Raw genomic sequence first — 14,813 nt, forward strand, 5'->3', positions numbered from 1 at the left:
AATTGGGGTGACATCATCAGTGCTGATTTGGAAAGCGTGATTGAGCGAGGTGATGGCGTAACCACAGACACATCACTTATCCCTGCCACACACCCTAAAAACATGCAGGTGATATCACATTGATTGGTGATCAAACGTTTGCTGAGCTGGATAATCTGATTGCAAACGTTTTACCATAACCTCAATACATGTTTGACATCCAGTACTATAAATTCAATTGCGTGGTAGAGTAGACATGAACGTTTCTAAGCCGCCCGCAGAATTTTTTGCGTACATGGCGGTTTCCTGCAGAGAGGCCCTCTGTTCAAACCGCCATGAGCGCATTAACCAAAATATGCTTGTGGGATACATTTTGCAATGTTTGTAAGCCATAAACGTGACACGCCAATACAACGACGTACTCTGTGAACCTACACTGACAACAAAATGCTTCCCACACAGCGCCAGATTGATATCAGCTTTGCCCAGTACATCTTATAACTGTTTAAACTTCCTTTGAGCCAAAAAGTATACTTTATGCGTTCAAATGTTCTGTTCAGAGAAACGCTCAGTAAAATTCATTCATTATTAGCCAGTAAGTTTTACAAAATATCCGTTTCATTTTGAATCATTGTGTCAGCTGGCTGGGTCCCTCCCTGACCATGGGACTCCACTTACTTTCGTGCATCTTTCTTCTGAAATCAACACCTCTTCACAGACAAATTTGATTATTCCTCTCAAGAGTGTTGCATTTTTTAAAACATTCTATTCTGCCGAGCCAACTACCGTAAAGATTTACCTTTCTTTACCTTTCAACACGCAGAATGATGGATCTCGTGCGATTATTGACTTTAGAGGGACATTCCATCTGGATAATCGTTCCCTGGTGTAACCAAGTAATAGACATCACTCACACACATTTTCACGTTGATTAAATGTACTGTTGACTCAGCTGACATCATTTGCGTAATGGCTTACTTTTTCGAGGTTGCGTGCCTAACAAGTAATATGACATTTTCCGAACTACGGTGACGTTGTTGAAATGGTACATTTACGTGTACCAGACAGCGTTTGCGGTGGACGGAAAAACATGAATAGAAGTGACGAACAAAGTTTGCCCAGTATGCTTTGCGTTTTCTCGGCCTGTATCCCTGATTAGCTACATTTCCCAACTTGAAGTGAAATCACGGTCATGTAAGATTACTCGGATAATGTCTACCATGGGAGAAAAGGTGGTACATATGTACTCGTGAAAAAATTGCCTACAGAAACGACAAACAGTTGTTGTCCCGCTGAAGAGAACAACTTTCAAAGTCGAAAATCAGTGGAATGTGGTTCAGAGGTAAGCGTACAGTGGATGATCTTGCACATAAATCGACACATTCCGCAGAGGCGATATAACCAAGAATCGATCAGATGAGCGGTGATGTGAACTAAGTAAAGATATCGAAGTATTCCGCTCCCCTCACTGTTGAACTGTGCGAATATATCTGGCCTACATTTGATTCTTGCTTTCCTGAAGTATCAGCATGAGGTATACCCTTAGATCAGTCCTCGATAGCCATCGTTTGACAGTCGGCGCATTCATTGTCCAACCGGTCAGCCCAGAAGTCATCGGCATATCAGTTCCCATTTAGTGCTCAATGTTCTTTTGAAGATCTGTGAATACTACTTTAAAGCTGGATACGACAAACACCCTCACTCGAAAACAAATTTCATTTTGACAAGAGACCCAGCTGAGTTCAGTTGAATTGCGATTTTATGATTGTCCTGGTCCTCCAAGATGGCCCAGGTTAATGAGTTGGCTAAGATTTCTGAGCAACCTTGTTAGTAGTCTTACACCTGGCTTCAATTTACATTGAGCCTTGGGATTGGCAGTATTGTCAACATAAATAATTTCGGCTGCACGTGATCTAAAGTGAACGGCCGAAGCTTGATATCCTCCAGAGCTGGCCGTGCTTTCAGTGAAATGGTTTATAATCTAATATGATCGTCCGTATTTCTGAATACGTAGCAGAAGTCAAAAAGTGTACGCCGATAGAAAGCCACCCAGTTTCATTGAAACTGGCCTGCCCATTTGAGGACAAGTCAGTCTTGCAGATAATCGTTCGGACAAATATATACCAATTAAAAACACAAGACGACTGATACAACATATGGAAGGACACCTTAAAGAGGTTCCAGTGCCAAAAGAAATTGTTTCTGATCTGCTCATCTGGAAAAAACATTTTGATGGAGAATGAAAAAAGTTATTCATTCGTCAAGGGCGTTTAGCGCGTCACCTGTGAGGGACTAGTTAATTCTGATGCCTTTTGCAGGCCGAAGTTTTAATCAGTTTGTATCAGGTTTAATCATCAGCTGTCCTGCATATTGGCACTTCGCTTTGGTTTGAGTTTGAAGGAACGCAACTTCATCAACAGACGAAACATCGGTGTTCCGACGTTTCAGCTGTACGTCAAAAGAGGAATGACGCCTGATGTAAACCGTCTGATATATAAACTGTACCTATGTCTCTAACCTTCCAAGCCGTCCATGCACTGCCTAAAACCTGTGACGAACACCGCTGGGATAACATCAGCGATTCGGTTACCGGGGTATTCCGGCTTTGTACTAGGGGCGTCTGAGTTATGCAGACGTTTGATGTGACCTGAATTGACGTTATGTGATGATAGGAAAAAGAAGGCCAAACGTGACGTAAGCTTCATCCGTCTTTCGTCACTCTAAGTGTGATGGCATTGAGGGAACCTAATTAGACACATCCATGAAAGGTGGGTGTCAACAGGTAACCCAATCAGTCTTAATGAATCAGGCCATGTAAATACTTACAAGCCGGTTGATGGATTTTCAACACACAATAAATAGCAAAACACAATGGAACAGTATACAAGCTGTGGAATAGCAAGTGCGTAAAATGCGAATCAGTGTAGGAATTTGGCGATACTGCAAGTGGTCGTTTTTAACCGGAGAAAGGCACGTTTTCGACTGGGCGCCTCAGAGCGATGTAGTGCTGAATAGCGCGACAACTAGATAGGCTACGTAGAGCAAAATGAGATCTAATGACTGAAATGTACGAACAATTGAAGTACTTAATTGTCTTTGTTTATTTCCAGACACTCAGCAAGAGCTTTTTAGTTTTGCTAACGCGTTTAAATATCACATATTTTTTCCGAAAATGAGGCCGATAAAAAGGCATCGTAAACGGCTCCAACTACTACACTATCCCTGCGGATGGATAAAGAACACATTTCCATTACAGAAACTTCGTTTTCGTCCACTTCCTATTTGACCTTTCGAATCTCATGATGATTACATGCTTGTTCGAACCTTTGCTCCAGAAAGAAGCGGTTGATAACATACATTGCCCATCTTTGCATCTGGATAGCGTTAGTTAGTGGAACAAAAGTGCAGCACTTTGTGAACATTGTTTTGGAAGGACAGTGGTACAGAGCAAGCGGTTTCACGTACTTTTCTCTAACTGACAACAGCGGTAAAGCTGTTGTCACTAAGACAATAAAAGGGAGGCGTTGACTCAGCCACGATTTGCTAGATGTCCTGATCAAATTGACTCGATTAAGTCAAACAGATTTACGAACTCCTCTTGCCGTCTTTGTTGAATAATTTTATCGAACATCTGTATTGGAATCACGTAACTAACCGTAGTTGTAGTTGCGCGGCGGGATGAAAGTGAAAACGTGTATTACAACCTACATCCTGAACAATGGGTGTCATATTCACTTGGCAGTAACCAGATGAGCACTCTCAAAAAGCAGTTTGTGGATAGAATGGATATAGATGATTTTATTATCCAATAAAAACATTGCAATGGGTGCAAAAAAGCATTTTATTCATTCGCCTAACTTGCAGTGGACAACAAAAATGGTGTTCCTCTCTGATAGGTGGTTCCGATTTCTCTCGGGATAGATGAATTTCCCAACCAAAAAAAAGCGTCTGTTCCACTCAGATTCTGTATATGAATGACACTGAAAACTATACGGATTCTATCCACCAACCTGTGATGTGTTTTAGGGAAAGTGGCATAACGGGTTCAAGTACTTTGCGAAATGTTGGAGTAAGAGCCCTGGCACTCTAACAAGTCTCCTCACCATTTATGACCTTGGACCAAGTGACGTAGGACGATATCAGTGTCATATGGACAACGCTATTGGATCTCCTGCTGTGCGAATTGTGGATCTAATCTATCCATGTAAGTCGCGTCCCTCAGAGTGTGAAATGTGTGTTGCATGACATTTTGTTCGGGCATACATTTATGTGTTTTACTATATAACGAGATCTATACTTCGTTAGGCGTTATTCTGCTGAATTGAAATGAACCGACTTAGATTCTATTCAAAGTTGCCTTACTACGAGGTCGGGTGAACTGGCATTTAGGTACAGATATGGTGTTTGTTACTCAGGGTCGTATAAAACGTAGGTTTTCTACTTGTTCACAATTTAGCGGCACTGCTATGTGTTCCCTTGGAGAGGGATTTGTGTGTGAAAAAATCTTGCTGAGTGTTGTGTGGTTAGGAATTTAGTCAGTGTTTTTCCTTCAGACGCAGGAAGGTTTCCGGAATTCCGTCTAAGTTGCTGCAAATTAAAACGACAAATGGTTCATTTCTCATTCGACTGTGAAGATCTATGTAAACATTCATTTTAATTGCGTTCACTTTCTCCAGTAACCTTTCTCATATTGTCACGTGTCGTTGAGGTAGCCAATCTGTAACACTCGGTTCGCATGTAGCCCAGATTTCTAATGCCGCGTCAACTACACCACTTTCAGAATAAATAAAAAATGTGCGAATATGATAGGGTATTCAAGATACAATCCGGTACCCTTCACACAGGACCCTCAGACAGTTTTTGAAGCCCAGCACTCCACGGTGGGTTCAAATGACCAGCATGTTATACTGAACTCAGGCTGAGTCTTTCTGCATGCAAAAAGCCGATTTTACGAATATAGTAATCACTAACGCCACAAAGAAGCCGACAGGCTTGAACCTCCTGTTTTCACATCAGGAGAGTTTATGCAATTAAACAAGCAGAAATGACATTCAAAGCTTATGTCATTGTAGACCAGTAAAGAGGAGTCAGAAGGAAGCCCCGGCGAACAATGCAAAGACCATATAGCACGGGACGGTTTGCTTCAATAAATGTTCGTATCTTTAACCACCAGCTCCTCCACCCAGAGGTAGTGGGTTTCAGTTTTTTAAAAAAAACTGGACCCTTTTTTCATGGTTCTACGAATGAATGTGGTTCAACGACATACACTCAATTGGAAATAAATTTGTTTTTGCGATAGACTCACCTGAGGCCGAGCCGAATCTCTCGTTTGAGATGTATCCAAGCAACTGAATGTGCTGCACCAGGCCGCCTCATGTTTCAGTCGATACGGTATTCGAGATATCGCAGCACATTCAGTTGCCTGGAAACATAACAAAAGAGAGACTCAACTGTGTTCCAGACGAAACTCTCGAAAAACCAAATTTGTTGGCAACTGAGTGTATTTCGCTAATTCTATGCAATTTGGTTTCAAGTAGAACACAAGGTTGACGAAAACTCGGAGACTGCACCTACCTGATGAGTCCCAATAAGGGCGAAACCGGTCGTGGGCTGTCGAAGGATTTTCAACAACCTTATGAGTATTGCAGTACGTGGTTCATCGACGTTCAGGGATCATTTTTCCGTGGATATGGGCTCAAACAGTGGCCATTTCCTGTGAAAGCAATGACCACTACTCGCTTAATAACCCCAATAGCATGAGTTCATGTTTGAACTGCTGCGGCCAAATGACACCTCAAACATAGAGCTTTGTAATGATGGTTAATTATGGCGTACCTTTTCCTTAGATACAAATTATGGATTTGACAACACCGTCAACATGGTCATGAACCACAAAGTCACTGTGACTTTATGAGCTTGCCAGTTACGTCACAGATTGTTTGGTTAAATTCATCTATAGAGCTGGTGACCGATACCATTATTCGTGGAACTGCTGAATACATATGCATAGAGAATACGTGCTGTTACGTAACAGGCACCCTTAAAGTGGAAACACTTCCTTGGGATTTATATCGGTTTTAAAATTAGGTAAAAAAGACCCAGAGGACTATCGTCTTAAGCCCGGCAAAGTTGCCGCTGTGTCTAAACATGTCCGCGAAACTTTCACAGTATAATAAGATGATAAATAACACTTTTGGATTGTCGCACTCACTGAGTTTCAAGTATTGAGATTGTATTTGCCACTTTCTCAGTCTGGAATGTTGATCACTGACGAATCAAACCTTTGAGGCAAGCTCATTTGATGACGCTGCGGGAAGAGTATACAAACCTGAACCGAAGTAGAGAAACCCTAAAGTAGAAGGTGAGCAGTATCCGTGTAAAAAATAAACAACGAACAATTAGGGTGAATAAGTCTATTATTGTCTCTTCTCAGCGCTGTTATTAAAATTACAAAACCAAAAAAGAAGATGATTTAGAGCTAGTAGCGGGTTTGACTCCATTGACTATTCGGGCCACCTTCGTTTTTTTTTAAAAAAAGACTAAAATTCAACTCAGCAAGTTCTCACTTGGTCTTCAAATGTCGTGCAGTATTCAGTTGAACCAACGTCATGATAAAGTGTTAACTAGTGATATATCGTACAAATGAAGGTAGAACACCCTAGACCTGAAGGGAGGGGCAATTTACGCAAATGATCTATTCACACATGTACGGTTCCTGCTTATCTTTGGACAGTCGAATCAACTTGTTAGGCAGCCGTTTATACGAGACAGTAATTCATGGTTTACATTTCATCGGGAGCTGATAAAAATTTCTGGGAAAACAAACACCTGGTCAACCTCCATTTTCTACTGTTTTTATAGCTGTTGACCTCTAGATACTTCCGCTACATCCAACCGCTTTCGAAATATTCGCTTGTTCCCCAGTATTTACAATGTTTAGCGCACCAATGCTCTTCAAGTCTTGTTGGATAGCCGTTCCCCATGCTACTCCTCTCAATGTTGTTTGGGTGATAGCGTTTTACTACCACTTTAATCCTAGGAAGTACACATTCTTGCTCCCGAAACCATCTGGAAAATCAGTAGCATTTTCCGCTGTCTCTGCGTATACGCAGATTATATTTCATTTTGGGAATTTGAAATCGTACAATAAAATGGTTAAACTTGTTATTTTGCTCAACATAGTTGCTCCGCGCATCATTCACATACAACGGTGGTCAAAGGCTGCTCCGGGACCAGTGACAGGGTCACTTGACTCAGAAAACACGGAGACAAATCAGTCACCTCAGACTAATGGCATTCGGCGACAAGCGCGTCTGACGTGTGTGATTGCAGCTGAACCTCAACCTGAAGTGACGTGGTCAAGAGAACCCGCCAATCTTACCCTGGTCGAAGGAGGTCAATTTCGGTCGCAGATGAAGTTGATTCATCCTGGACTGTATCATGCAATACTGTATCTTAGTCAACCGCGCGATGAGGATAATGGGTTGTACTTTTGCAAGGTACGTGTTTTGATGTGCTCGTTCTTGTCCAAACTTAGCGAGGTAGCACAGGCGCTATGGGAGTAGATATGCTTCACAGATGTGACCCTTGTTCTATGCAGCAAGCTGATTTGATCAGATAACAATCATGAGCCGGAATGCTCTACCTGAATATCAATCGGTTCACGCAAAAGATCTCATAATCAGCGAGCAAAGGACTTAGCACTCTAAGGAGAGTTTAGACGATGGCATCCGGGCTGATGACAGCTTTCGCATCCGAACTTTCTAACTCAGAAACCATGTTAGACTGATAAAATTACCAGTTTTGTTGGGATGATCCAAGGCCAGTCGGCTAATGTTAGGGACAGTTGCACATCTGGCCGAATATAGTTGAACAAAATAAAAATGCTGAAATTGCCAACTGTGTAAATTGGTCGACGATGCCTAAAACAACCAACCAATTTGTGTCTTCCTCAGACTTGTGCCATCCACTTGCTGTAACTCGGAAGCGTTCACAGTAATGAGCTTTTCAAAATCTTATCACAGCTCTGCTGTGGATGCACTTTACCCCTACTCTAAGAATTGGGGTAACTTTAGAAGTATGGTTTTCGTACGAAAGTTCACGTCCAAGATAAGCTTGAAGTTGACTGGTTGGTAGCCCGGACTTTTGTGTCAAGTGTACGTATCTACTGGCTGCAGATCGTTCGTGTTTATAGCACATGATGCTTACAATTTCCTTCCTAACTGTATAGAGATGAGACAGTGTGCGCTATTGAGGACAGCCAATTCCCAACCGAGCTCTGTAATTCACCAATTCGGTGAAAGAAAGTCGTAGCATCCAGAGTCACATCAGAGGACTGCACAAATTACAGATCGATAACTTTATCTGAGGGCAACTTCGTGTGCATGCACTCACAAGTTCTGCGTAAATGTGGAGCGTACTACCGTTTTTTGGAGAGTTTTCACTTTAGATGCCCCCGCACACAATCCGGATACATGTGAAAACACTGATTAAAAGTGTGTAAAAGCAAAACAGACATGTGAAGTCCACACAAGCAAATCGAAACAGGGCGTGAACTAAACAGGGTATTAACTAAAATCGTTCCAGGTGAACTACAGACTTCATATTCCTCGGATTAGGTTCGTTTTTACACTAGGGTTGATGGAGTCTTGATAAGTTTACGTAAGTACAGGTTGCCTTATAGCTTTTGCTAAAATATTAGTAGATCGATTACCAATTTTTACAGATAAACAGGTATTGGATTTTGCAGTGTTGTGTGCTGAATAGGAGCGGAAATGTTGGTAGAAAGTTGGGGAAATTGTGCTCAGGCACTGATTATCTTCCAGTGTTCGACTATGAGAGGCAAAAGGCACTAAAGTGTACGCTGTTACCAAATAATAAAGCAACAACTTGAGTGAGCGATTTTAGCCACCAGACAAGAATTGCAAACACGTTCACCGAAGGTTATTTTTAGAGTAAAAATATAAATATCATTTGGGAAGTTGTGAAGATATTTTTTAATCTTTTTCTTTCCAACAATTCTGCGGCAGGTGTTGGCAGAATAGAATGGAATAGAATAGAATGCAGTACGTGTAGAATAGTGTTATTCCACAACCTTTTATGCGCTATGGTATGTTCCGTCGCCTGAAAGTGTAGAGGATACCAACTCTCAGTAAATTAAATGTACCAAGTTTTAACATATTGGAAAAGCGCGTTTTCAACGGGCCAATCAGGAAATGGCGTTTATAGTATAGGAGATTTTGAAACTTTCAATGGAGATTTTGTCCATGACTGAGCAGTCAAGTGTTGAAAGTGTTAGCCTGTAAATCGCAGGTTCCAGATGACCAGAGGATTCGTGAAATGAGCACGCCTCATGATTCCCGAGAGGGATGAAGCAGCCGTACAGTAGCTGTCGACTTTTCAGTATAAGCTGGTTTCGCGCACAGCATGATATCTCCAAGGAAACCCTGGTTATGTGAACAGCGGACCGTGGAAGTAGTAACAGCTCAGTGTATATTTTGGTCGGCGTGGTATTATTTGGTTGGAAGGGGTCCAGTGCGTTCACTAATCAACTTCCTCAATGCTAGCCAGTGTTTCTACCGCAACACTAAACCAATATCCTGTGAAGCAAGCACCGGTACATTGAAATTTTTTTTGAATATTTCTTATTTATCTATTACATTGAATCTTTTAGTACTTAATAAACACGCCATTCCAAAGTAGTGCACCATACTTCTCGCTCAATCAGGGCACCGAGAAAATGTGAAACAATATTGCGGACAAGTAGTTGTGTGTGTGTGAGTGGATGGAACCCGAACTTTGGGAACTATGCAGGTTCGAAGGATCTGCTGATGAGAGTCAACTCACTCTTAGCTAAATACAGTTATTCGCATACCGAGTTGGTATTGACAGAAGGCTCACCTGAAACCCATAATGTATTGCCCTTATGCCTGCATGCCGATATCTCGAATATCGACCTAACTGAAACATGATGCACCGCATTCAGTTCCTTGAAACGTCATAAACGATTCAGCTGGATTTTAGGCGAGTCTTTCGTCAAAACCAAATTGGTATGAAAGTTAGCGTGTTTTACTAATTTTCTGCAATTCGGAATCAAGTAGAACATAAGTTTGACGAAAACTCGTGAACGGCGTCTACCTGATGAGACCCGAGAAAGGCGAAACTGGTCACGAGATGTCAAAAAGTTTCCAACAACCTTATGAATAATTTATTACGTCTTAACTCGCCCTTTCTTTTTTACTGCCTTTCATTCGGTTTTAACAATAAAAACTGACAAACCGAGGTCTGATTTGATCTGTCAGTTTTACGTTATTCTTCCCAGCAAAATCACATAATTTAGTTCGGAACACCAAACAATAACCTAACGGCCATGTTAGTCAGTACATGTGGTGAAATGGTAGATTCTTCGAGAAATACATCCATTTTCAAACTAATTTTCGGGCAAAATGCAGGCTAGATTGCCACCTTTTGTTGTTGATCGAGTCAATGTTGACCTATTCGCCGATGGTGCCAATTGATCTGCAAAGGTTTCTTTTCCATACGAGGGGACATCATCAGTGAACAGTTGGGTGGATAGGTCCTCTGTGCCTGCATGCATTTACACAGAATCTGAAAACTATCTGTTTTCTTCCAACTCGATTGGCTAGTTGGGAGACAGCGTTTTTCGTGAATTTATTAGTCCGTTTATGATGTTTTTTTGCGGTGCGGTCTGCATTCATTTGGGTCATTTGCTCATCCCAGTGCCTTCCATATGAGCTCACTATTAACGTATGTGGACCCCAGTTCTATCAAAAAACTGTGGCCAACTTATTGAATAAGGGTGGTATGCCAACCGGATTACTGAAGAAAGAAGACCTTGTCAATTATTCGACTTATGCTTGAGCACATATTTCGTGTTCTACGGAAAATATAGCAACAGCTATATATACACGGTGGTAAGTAACACGCAAGTACCAAAAAGAAAATAACTGGCTCACCAAACGACGTTTAAAGCTACATAAAATCACGACTTTTTGCACTTTATAGCGCTCCAAAAACCTGACCACTGATTCAAGATATTGGCCTTTTAGCGCCTACTGGTTCAGGAATTTATACACATTAAGGCGGATTTTATTTACTACGAAAAGACGTTATTAGCATATAAGTATCAAGTTGTCCTTGCATTATTAAACACTTTTAATCAATACAGTCCGAACATGAGTAAGTAACAAAAGTATGTTTGGAAGCTCACATGCAAGTAGTTTGGGAATGGCTGAGTGTGGCAATCGATTATCCCACAGCTTAGTCTTCTATTTTCGCTGCTTGCAAAGCCAGTAAACACTCGGTATGCCATATTTTCCTCGGTGCATTCATTCACGCCTGCGGTCAGCGCAGTATTGAAGGCAAGTGTGGTAAAAAGTGAATAGCTGTGTTGCTGCATTAAAATCCTGAGAAAAAAAAATGATTTTTCAATAATCTTGGTAAGGTGGGCATTGACTTTGGATTACAAAACAGCCATTGTCGTATTTTGGCAGCACACCGGATAGCACACACAGCATATCAGTCGCTCCACACGTCTCTCTGTGGTGTTTTGCTTAATGTGTTGCGAATGAATGGACGTTAAGCTTTTTCGGAACAACTCTCCCATGGGATGTCCTGGCGGATACGAATGAAAATCTGCCTTTGGGCGGTTGCGATTCCGGAATGATGTCCTGAAATCGGAAAAATGGTATGGGTTCTCAAACTATTGGAAAATATCTTGTGAATTCAGGAAGTAAAAACCGAGGTCTATGACTGCAGTTTTCTTGAGAAAATCTACGTACATGATCTCCCAGGATGATATCTTGAAGCAAGTGATAATCCTCTCGTTCTATAGGTAAGTTACACCAGTCGCCTTATTGGGAGTGCATTGTGAGGTCAACTTTTATGACATGGGAATACTCTATACTTGAATAATGCTCCTCTTCTTTGCTTCAACTCAGTGAAAAATATGGGATAAAAGCAATTGCCTTTAAATTGTTTTTACTTCATACATGAAATCACTGGACGATAGTTAAGCAAAAAGCACTAGTCTGCAGCATAAACGAGATGATTTCTTTGAAAGCGCATTGAATCAGTGCTTGGCTAAGTAACAAATAGTTACACCATTATAGCTCCAGCGTAAGAAGGCACATCCTGGAAGTGCACGCATCCGGAAGGAGAAGGCACAGTGAACAAGAGTAAAAACCGACATGTAAAAGGGGCCATTTCAGGAAGATCCTTGACAATCCCCGAGCTATTGTCCACTTTATTACCCTCGGTGTCTCGGTTCTTTTATTCCGATTGGTCTATTTAACTTTTGGAGTATCAGACTTTAGTCTTTTTGTTATTGGATTGGGCGATTTAACGACTGGTTTTGGTAGTTTTCTTCCTCTTGGCCGTTTTTTGCCTTGTAGCTCTTGGCCATTTCATTGGGTACCTTCTTTCTGACTGAATTTACACCAAATTTTCAATAAGTCCTCCTGACTTATCTATTTGTGTTTTGCTTCGGTGTGTGTGTGTGTGCCAGTGGTCATGATTTTACCCAGGATTTTGTACCCCTAGCTTCCGTAGGTTTCATCCCTGGCTTTTGTACAGTTTTGAGCGGGATGCTCATAGATGATAGTTTGTGTCGATCTCAATGTGTCCGCTGACTGCTTCCTCAGCCTCATACTTGCATAATTAACATTCACACTTTGCTCTTCCTCATATGAAGCTTTATCTTTCAGAAACGGAGAAGAGTGAGGGTTTGGCATGCAACCTCGGAGTCCGATGAATAGCTTCCTTTCTGTTTGTACAACTAAAGATATATCGCAGCACCTGCGTTGTATTTCGTATACAACGCTAGTTTTCTTTGTTGTTTACAAGGTAACTTTTGAGTTTGAAATTGCTTCCTGAAGTGTGCTTTTTGGTTTGTATGCCACTTTCATGTTGTGTTGGGGGCATACTTTGATAGTTGAGGCCTCGTGCCTTGTCACATAGTTACCTTGGTTTGTGGTGATTCATTCGAAAATCTGCTAATGGGGGTATCCGAAAATTCCAGTGTAAAGTTTGATTACCAATTTAATGTAGTCTGAGACATTGTTTAATGACTCACCTGTTCAGACATTTAACTGGTGAAGAAGATACCGCTTACGTAAATAAATCACAGCTTTGGATTCATACCATGCAATGCGGCTGTCTGTGGCTTTTGCTCTGGAACCCCCTGCAATTGGCCATCTCATTGATGTCTCTTGTAAATGCTCGTACTACTCTCCGTTAGATTCAAGATATGTAGTCAAGCATAGTTTTAAACAGTTCATACATATCTTCTTTCTTTACACTGCCATTTGGAGATTGATTTTATATTTGTATTTATCATTGTCTTGTGATCTTTTGCAGATCTTGGGGTGTATTCATTTTGTTCATCAGGTTTTTGATTTGATCGGTTTTTGAACACCGTAGTTGGATTCTACTCCTGTAATGGGTCTTTTCCGTTTATTTAGTCTGGTTTGTCCAAAACAACTGGAAGGCAAACCGGGTTAGCTAGCAGAATCGAAATCTTCTCGTCCTTGTTTGAGTTGTTCATTGCATCCTTCTTTTCACTGGACACAGCGTTGGATGTTAGGTGGTGCGTGACGGTTCGACGAAGGTTTTTTAGGTGTTCTACTCGAGCTCAGTAGACGCCATTCCTCTCAAAACTTTAGTTTCTGTGGAATTTGGGTATGTGGCGCACTGAGAATACCTCAAACCTTCTTTTCACTGGACACAGCGTTGGATGTTAGGTGGTGCGTGACGGTTCGACGAAGGTTTTTTAGGTGTTCTACTCGAGCTCAGTAGACGCCATTCCTCTCAAAACTTTAGTTTCTGTGGAATTTGGGTATGCGGCGCACTGAGAATAAATCAAACAATCGCGAAAGTAAACTCCTAGTTTTTTGGCTTTGCAGATGCACAGAACGTTCCGTCGAAAATATAAGATCAGCAAAATAGGCAAACCAAGATTTAATACTGATGTTTTTTGGGTGGTTAACAACACCTGAACGTTAGGGGAATAAGAAGAAAAACGCCAGCATTAGAATCGTTTGTACTGAATTCAAAGGCACCATCCCTTTGAAATGAATACGTAAAAACAGGTGTGGTGTCAGTGATGAAAACCGTACTTTTCAGGCTAGAAGATGTCACACTAAGAATGACAACCCAATTGGTTCTATCCAAAAAAAAACATTTCGGATTGTACTCGTAGGCAGAAATTTAGGAAGCTTTCTTCAAACTAAAAAAACAGTCGATTCCTTTTTCCACCGTGCAGCGAACACATGGAGCCAAGTATGATTTTGGTTTGAAATAGATAACAACATCACTTTGGTACGTTTATATTCAACGTAGGATAACGGAAGAGGGTAACACTGTTACGTCAGTTGAATAACCAGTACACAAAACGCATGATAGTGGTCTTACACCTAACTAACAACGCCTACGCGATTCCACTACTTACATCTAAATGACTCTTCTACATCCCAGAAGATCATGTTTTGTTAACGTTCAGAACGCCGGATTCACGTAAGTGGTTAAGTCGTGCTAAACGGAGTAGACCTTGCCTGCTATTGTGAGTTATATAAATCTCTGGCCACCACCGCGTTGGAGATCGGAACGGTTTGGGTCCACATACAAGGAGGAAACTTGGCCTACATTCACGAGCGATGAAATGAATGCGGAACTGTTAATCAATAAGTATTAGAAACTTGTCCAGGAACCCTATTAGCTTTCTGTCACCAACTAGTCAACCGCTCAGCAGTATCAGATATTTAGACGAAATACATTACTCATAAGGTTGCTGAAAAATCTTCGACAGCCCACGACTG

General features: G+C 41.4%; 1 protein-coding gene across 1 annotated transcript in view; it reads left to right on the forward strand.

Annotated features, from left to right (window-relative positions):
* Nucleotides 1-14,813, forward strand: part of T265_14339 (hypothetical protein) — a gene marked incomplete at both ends in the record, with an annotated part of 98,986 nt that overhangs the window by 50,824 nt on the left and 33,349 nt on the right. Inside the window, 2 exons of the mRNA XM_009173202.1 lie at nucleotides 4,006-4,183; nucleotides 7,162-7,478. Of these exons, the coding sequence (XP_009171466.1) occupies nucleotides 4,006-4,183; nucleotides 7,162-7,478 (495 nt within the window). The remainder of the gene's footprint in view (nucleotides 1-4,005; nucleotides 4,184-7,161; nucleotides 7,479-14,813) is intronic.

This window comes from Opisthorchis viverrini (assembly GCF_000715545.1).
Source record: "Opisthorchis viverrini unplaced genomic scaffold opera_v5_178, whole genome shotgun sequence".
In the NCBI taxonomy this organism is placed as follows: domain Eukaryota; kingdom Metazoa; phylum Platyhelminthes; class Trematoda; order Opisthorchiida; family Opisthorchiidae; genus Opisthorchis; species Opisthorchis viverrini.